Source organism: Fonticula alba (genome assembly GCF_000388065.1).
Source record: "Fonticula alba strain ATCC 38817 unplaced genomic scaffold supercont2.2, whole genome shotgun sequence".
NCBI lineage: Eukaryota > Rotosphaerida > Fonticulaceae > Fonticula > Fonticula alba.
The window spans coordinates 2089054-2095978 of NW_009242972.1; the positions used below are offsets into that span (position 1 = coordinate 2089054).

General features: G+C 70.6%; 1 protein-coding gene across 1 annotated transcript in view; it reads left to right on the plus strand.

The window, feature by feature from the left end:
- The window catches only part of H696_01462 (hypothetical protein), a gene marked incomplete at both ends in the record, with an annotated part of 24723 nt that overhangs the window by 2625 nt on the left and 15173 nt on the right, over positions 1 to 6925 (plus strand). The window contains 5 exons of the mRNA XM_009495356.1: positions 18 to 1593; positions 1814 to 3378; positions 3624 to 5285; positions 5604 to 6589; positions 6693 to 6793. Of these exons, the coding sequence (XP_009493631.1) occupies positions 18 to 1593; positions 1814 to 3378; positions 3624 to 5285; positions 5604 to 6589; positions 6693 to 6793 (5890 nt within the window). The remainder of the gene's footprint in view (positions 1 to 17; positions 1594 to 1813; positions 3379 to 3623; positions 5286 to 5603; positions 6590 to 6692; positions 6794 to 6925) is intronic.

Below are 6925 nucleotides of genomic sequence, written 5' to 3' on the forward strand. Positions count from 1 at the left end.
ATGGGTCTCTCCATCAGCTGCTCATTCGGCTGATGCTTCTCCTCCGCCCGGGCGCCTGCCTGGAGTATCACATTCACTCACGGGTGCCGGACAACCGGCAGGCGGTCCGGCGGGCGCGGGCCCTCGCCCAGCGGGCTGGGGCTGCCTCCCGGCGTCCGGCCATGGACGGCAGCCGTGGCCCCCGCTCTCGGGGCCCCGGCCATGAGGGCACTTCCACCACCCCGTCTGGATCGCTGGATGAGCTGCACGGGGGGCGCCGGTCGCCGGTGGCCTCGGCGTCGCCTCTCAGCGGCGGCCTCGGCCGGAGTGCCTCATCGACCAGCCCCCTGTCACCAGCAGGCGGATCAGCTGGCCCCCGCGGCCGGGGGGGGGCCCGTGCAGGGGCGGTGACCCCGCGCGACCATCGCGCCGGGCCGCCACGGTCGCCCCTCACCCCGGACGGTCGGCCGGAGGAAACGCGCACGCGTCGGCGCCGGTCGGTCCCCGCGCTGGCTGTCAGCCCTGCAACCGGCATCGAGGCGCTGGCCGTCTCCGGGTCCGGGTCTTCGCCGGATTTGCTGGCCAGCCTGGGGACTTCGACAGGGGCCGCCGGGCGTCCCGGGCGCCTGGGCGCCGACATCGGCATCAGCCACTTGTCCTCGGACTCGGGCCCCAGCGACGGCGAGCATGAGGATTCCGAGTGCGAGGACTCCGAGGACCTGGCCATGTACGATCGGGGGTTCACCCTCGACGGGGGCAACGACCTGGACACCGACGATGAGGACTATGACTATGACGAGTATGGCGAAGAGGAAGATGGGCCCGGGGAGCATGGCGACGATTCGGGCCCCGGGGTCGACCCGTCTTCCGGCTTCCCCGACACCGACCCGTTGCTGGTGGACCCCCACTCGGAGGAGGATGCGGCACGCCAGCACTCGGAGGTGGTTATCCTCCTGCGCGGCTGGAAGGCCCTCATCGAGGCCATCTCCCTGACGGCCACGGCCCAGGCGTCCGGGCTGTATGAGCACCTCCGGTCCCCGATGCCGGAGGACGGGCTGGCCGGCGCCCCGGCCGATGCCGGGGCCGCCTCGTCCCCGGCCGGCGATGCGTTGGTCCTGAGCTCGGGTGACCGGCGTCGGCCGGCGCCGACCAATGGCGGGGGCCGGGTTTCCTTCGAGCCTCTCAGTGTTTCCCTGGACCAGCCGCCGCGCAAGCGTCCGGCCCTCGGCCGTCCGTGCGACCCCTATGAGGCCGCGGCTCAGCGCTACTTCGAGCAGGACGCCATCAGCGGCCCGGGCATGATGGGGTCGAGCGTGCCGCCGACCGCGGTGGCCACGCCCTCGGCCGCCACCACCGGCCAGGGGGCAATGCTTTCGACGGCCGTGCCCCCGGGCCAGCAGCCCCAGCCCCTGGTGTCTGGCACGCAGCCGACGGCGACGGCTGCTGCCGTGGCGCACGAGGCCAGCGCCGAGCCGGATGCGACCGGCGCCCTCGCCCGGTCGGGCAGCCCGTCTCCGGTGTCAGCCACCAACATCCGGCTTTATGCCTCGTCGCTGCAGGTGCGCAGCACTCTGGAGTCGGTCCTCGAGGCAGATCGCCACTTCGGTCTTCTTTGTGCGTTCCAGACCTCCCGCGGTCGTGTTGTTCCGGTTTACCCCCATCATCCTGTCCATGCATCCCTCTCTCTCTCTCTCTCTCTCCCCCTGTTTCTTCCTCTCCATGTCCAATGGCTCCCTCCGGATTCCGCGCTCGTCCGCACTCCATGTACCTGACGCTGTTTCTGTCCCTCCATTCCCCCTCCCTCTTCCCCTCTCGTTCCCGTTGCCCTATGCAGTCGCCATCCCGCCTGAGGGGGTGTGCTCGGTGCCGTTGCGTTTCCGCGCGTCTCAGTTCGGCGCGCACGAGGTCGTGGTGCCGCCGCAATTCGACCACATGGCTGGCCTGGAGTCCGGGTCCTCGGGACCCATGGCGTCGGCCCCGTCGGAGGGAACTTCCTTGTCCTTGTGGCGCGAGCCGCCTGGGCCTTCGGAGTCCGGGTGGCCGGGCGCCCCGACAAAGGTCCCCCTGCTGTCGGGGCCCGAGTCCCTGGGCTCGGGGGCCGATGTTGGTCGGCCTCCGGGGCCCGGGCGCGAGGTGATCTCCTCCAGCTCCTCCGGCTCCTCCTCTTCATCCGCTGCCTCCTCCTCGTCCTCCTCCGGCTCCTCCTCGGCCCCGGACCCCCCGTCGGGGCTGGACGCCGGGATGGTGGTCTCCGACTCGGGCCCTCTGTTTGGCATCCAGCCGCTCAAGGGCGAGCAGTCCTTCTTCTCGTACTGGCACCGCATCGCGCTGATGTTCATCTCGGCCCAGTACCACCAGCGCATCCTGACGCACCTGGTGTCGCCGTTGCCCTCGGTGGATGTGGATGCCGGGGCCGCGGCCTCCGGCGGGCGGGACACCGCGGCTCGATTGCTTCCGGTGTCGGCCACCGGCATCGACACGGACCCCCTGTCGGAGCCGCTGTTCACGTCCTTCTCGCGTGCGCGCTTCACCGTGGTCCTCGGGCCGTCGGCCGGGTCGTCGGCCAGTTCTTCGCCGGCCGGCCAACTGGCCGGGGCCCTGCTTGAACACTGGGCCAGCCTGGCCGTGGCGTCGAACACCCTGGTGCGGACAATTGCCGCGGGTCCCGGTGCCGGGCCCGGGCCTTCCTCGGTGGCCCTGGCCGCCGCGGCCGAGGTGCATCACCAGCAGCACGGCCAGCATGGGCACTTGGGGGAGTTCCCGGGGCCCGGGTGGCTGGGCGCCGGGTTGTCGCCCGGGGCAACGGCCGCGGCCTCACGCGGGGGATCGGTTCCTGCCTCGCGTCGGGGCAGCCCCTCGGCCTCGCCGACGGCCGGGGGCCACACTCCGACCGGGCGGCCGGGGGCAGGCTCGAATGGCGTCATCGCCACGACCTGGCTGCCGCCGGTGGTGACCACCTGCCCGGCTGGCGGGTGGATCGGCCTCGAGAGGCCGGTTTTCAGCGAGCCAGCCGCTCTGGGCGCCTTCCCCGAGCCGGACTCGCCGTCCTCCTCGTCGGCATCCTCGCTGTCGGCGTCCTCCTCGTCGGCGTCCTCCTCGTCGGTGTCCGGCGCGCCTGTGGGGGCGGTGGCAGGGTCGTCGGCCCTGGCGTCGCTCGCCGCGCCGGGCGACTCGGCCACCGGGCCGGCCCTGCCGACCGACGGCCTTGAGTCGCAGCAGCCGCAGCAGGAAGAGGAGGGCTTCGTGGCATTGCAGCTGATGTGGAGTGCCCCGCGCGTGGTGCGGGTGGAGCTCTTCTTCTTCCGGGTGCCGGATGCGCGGGTGCGCGCGCGCGAGGTCAATCTCCTCCGTGCCTTCATCAACCGTCTTGGGTCGGACGTGGCGCGTGTTTGCTCGATGGTGCGTCTCTCTCTCTCTCTCTCTCTCTCTATGTGTGTGTGTGTGTGTGTGGTTGTTTCCCCCTCTCGTTCTTTCTTTCTCACTCTTTCTTCCTTTCTCTTCCCCCTCCCCCTCTCGCCCCCTCTCTCCCCCTCTCTCCCCCTCTCTCCCTCTCTCCCCCTCTCCCCCTCTCCAACTCTCCCTCTCACCCTTTCTCGGATTGCCTGTCTGTTCATTACGCATCATGACACACATGCTTGGAACAGCCCCTCTCCATGTTGCTGCATCCGCTGCCGGCGGATCTGGCTCGGTGTGAGCCGCTCCCAGCGCGCTACTTCGAGTCCATGGTGTCACCCTCGGCCAACATGACGGCCCAGGCCCGGAGCTTGGTCTTCTCGCTGCCAACCGCCGCGCCGACCCCCTCACTGCTGAAGCTCCGCCAGTGGATCTGGCTGCCGGGGTCGGCCGGCTCTGCACCCAGCAGCACCGGGCCGGAGGCTGACGGCCCACAGGCTGTCTGGCGCCGGGAGCTCTTCCTGGCCAGCCTGGCCCGGCGACGTCTGGCCCAGGGCTTCTCCGTGGTGGCCGAGTCGCCCGGGGGACGGCTCTTCTATCATGAGGTGCCCTTGCTGGCGCTGCGTGCGCGTGGGTCCGTGGCGCAGGCCATCGCGCTGGCCGACCATCCGGATCGCCAGCCGGCCGTGGCGGCCCTCTACGCGCTGGAAACCCTGCCCGGCGGGGCGGTCCGAGTGCGGCTGTGGGCCGAGTCGCGTTTTGCTCGGGGAATGGGCTTTGCCCAGGGGGCCGGCCTGGCCTGCTCGGCGGTGGCTCTCGGCCGAATCATTGACACCGAGGACCGGGCCATTTGGACGGAGTGCTGCTCGCACGCGCGCATTGCCCTGCTGGCGGAAAGGTGCGCGGCGACCAGCGCGGCGGCCGTCACCCTGGATGCCGCCCCGTCGGTGGGTCCGGGCCCGGCGGCCGGCCTCCTGACCAGTATTCCCGGCTTCGCCGCGGGCCCCGGCGAGAAGCAGGCCTTCCTCCACCGGACCGGCTCGACCCTGTCCATCGAGCGCGAGCGCTTCGAGCTGGCATCGCTCCTGCGCTCGGCCAAGGTCGGCTGCATGGCCTTCCGGCTGATTGCCCCGGGCCAGCTGGGCCCCGGGCTCGCCGACGGGCTACGTGGCCTGGAGGCGGCGCAATTGGCGTGCCCGGGAAATCCGACGCCGCCCGCCGGCTCGGCCGTCCAGGTGGACCGCCTCCGGGCCAATGTCCGCCTTTTCGAGCTGTTCGCCTCGTCGCTGGTGGCGCCGCTTGGGGGGCAGCTGGCCCGGCAGCTGGCCGCCGCCGGGGCCCCGATTGGCGGGCAGCTCATGCACCTGGAACTCCCGCGGTCCTGCATGAGCTTCCCCCTGTCGCTGGTCCGGTCGTTGTTGCCACTGTTCCCGGAGCACCCGGGGCCTGGGGGCGAGGTCGACCGGCCGGAGGCCCTGTCCGCCTGTCTGCGAGTGCCACTCCCGCGCAAGCCCACGGCCGAGGTCCTGCAGGCGGCATTGCAAGCCTCGCGCGGCTTTGTCCGGCGCTTGGACGAGGAGTGTCACCAGTTTGTCTTTGTCCTGGGGCCGCGCTCGGCCGGCGATCAGGGCCATCCAGCGGGCCGGGTTTTTGGCCCGGCCATCGGGGTCATTGTGTTTGAGACGCACCGGCCCCTGTTCTTCGAGCCGACCTCCATGCTGGCCATGCTCGGGGAGCTGACCGACCTGGGGCAGTCCCCGAGCGCCGGGAGCCCGCTCCTCCGCCGGGGCCACACCGGCATCTCGTTGCTGGATCTGTCGTCGCTGTCGGAGCCGGCGCCGACCGGTCCGGGCGACGAGCCGGCCCCCCTGGGCGCGGGGTCCTCCTCCGAGGCGCAGCTGAAGTCTTCGAATGTGCGTCTTTCCGTCCTTGTCGCCGGTCTTCCCTTCCTCATCGTCGGCTGCATTTGGCCTCTTGACGCTCCGCCCGTGGAGCTGGCTGCTCGCTCGTGCACCCCCCCCCCTGTGCTGCTTGTCCATGCACGCATGCGCTGTCTCACTGTCTCGCGGACTTGCCCGCCTCTTTGTGCACTTGCCTGCTCAATCACCTACTCACCTGCTCAACCGCTCATTTCCCCGCCCGACCACCCACTCAACCACTCATCCCTTCACCCGATCACCTTGTGGCATGTGCCTCCGGCTCTTTGGCCTGGCGTCGGCCACGGATGACAGATTCTCGTCCCCATGCTGACAGCGCTGCACCGGTTCTCCTTCATCCGCGGGGTGTACTCGGCCCTGGCTGGGGCCGACTCGCCGGAGAAGGCGGCCGCGCTGGTCAATCGGGCCGATCTGTCCCGGTGCCTGTTAAACTGTGCTGCCAGCCGGCAGACGGTGGATTGCACGCATCTGGCAAACATCGTGGCGGCGTCATGCGGCCCGGCGACGCCGGAGTCGGCCACCGAGTGCGATACCGCCGGTCGCCTGCGCTTGGCCATCCAGCGGGGCTTCTTTGCCGAGGTCCTGGCCGGGCAACTGCGCCCCGTGCAGACGGTCGCCCTGGATGGGCGCCAGTTCCTGGTGTTCACTTGGCGGCCGGGGGCCGAACAGTCTGGCATGGCCAGCGCCTCGGTCACCGGCTGCGGCTCCGGCGTTGGGGTTGGCGCTGGCAGCAACAGCAGCAGCAGCAGCAGCAACAGCAACAGCGGCGGCAGCGGTAGCGGCGGCGGCGGCGGCAGCAACGCTGGCGGTGGCAGCAACGGCTGTGGCGCCAGTGGTGTCGGCACTGGCAACGGTGCCGGTGCCGGCGTCGGCAGCGGCGGTGGCACCTCTGGCACCGCCGCCGGCACTCCCGGTAGCAGCGGCACCAGCAGTAGCAGCAGCAGCAGCAGCAGCAACAACACCAGCACCAGCACCAGCAGCAGCAGCAGCAGCAGCAGCAGCAGCGGTACCGCCACCACCACTGGTGGCGGCAGTGCCAGCGGTGGATCCACACTGGCGTCGGTCTCCGCTGGTGCCGGCCCAATGGAAGGCCTTGCCGAGCGGATAGTCTGCGGGTCGGAGGCCGGGCCACCGGGACCCGGGGAGTCGGCCCTAGCCAGTGTGCCCGGTGGCCCGGGACCGGGGATCCATCCCGGCCGGGTGGCCCTGAGCCTCGACAGCCAGCCCTTCCCACTGGCATCGGACGATCCGCGCATCTGGGAGCATCCAATCTTCATTCGGTGTGTCAATCGTGTCGGGGCCCTGCTTGCCCATGTCTTTCCCTCGTGTTGGCACTGTCTTCCCTTCTCCGGCCACTAACCCACTTGCCGGCGTGCGGCCCAGGCTGGAGGTTCGCGTGCGGCCGGACGGCCAGGACCCGAGCGGCGAGCTGCGCTTCTCGGCCTGCTCGCTGCCGGTGTCCTTCGTTGGTTTCGAGGGTGACTGTACGGTCGTTCTTCCGGCCTTTTGTGTTTTCCTTTCCGCCAAGAGAGAGAGAGAAAGGGGGAGAGAGGGAGCCTGCCGTGCTGTGTGTCTGACCTTCCTCTCCTCGGCGTCCCCCCCCCCCCCCCCCCCCC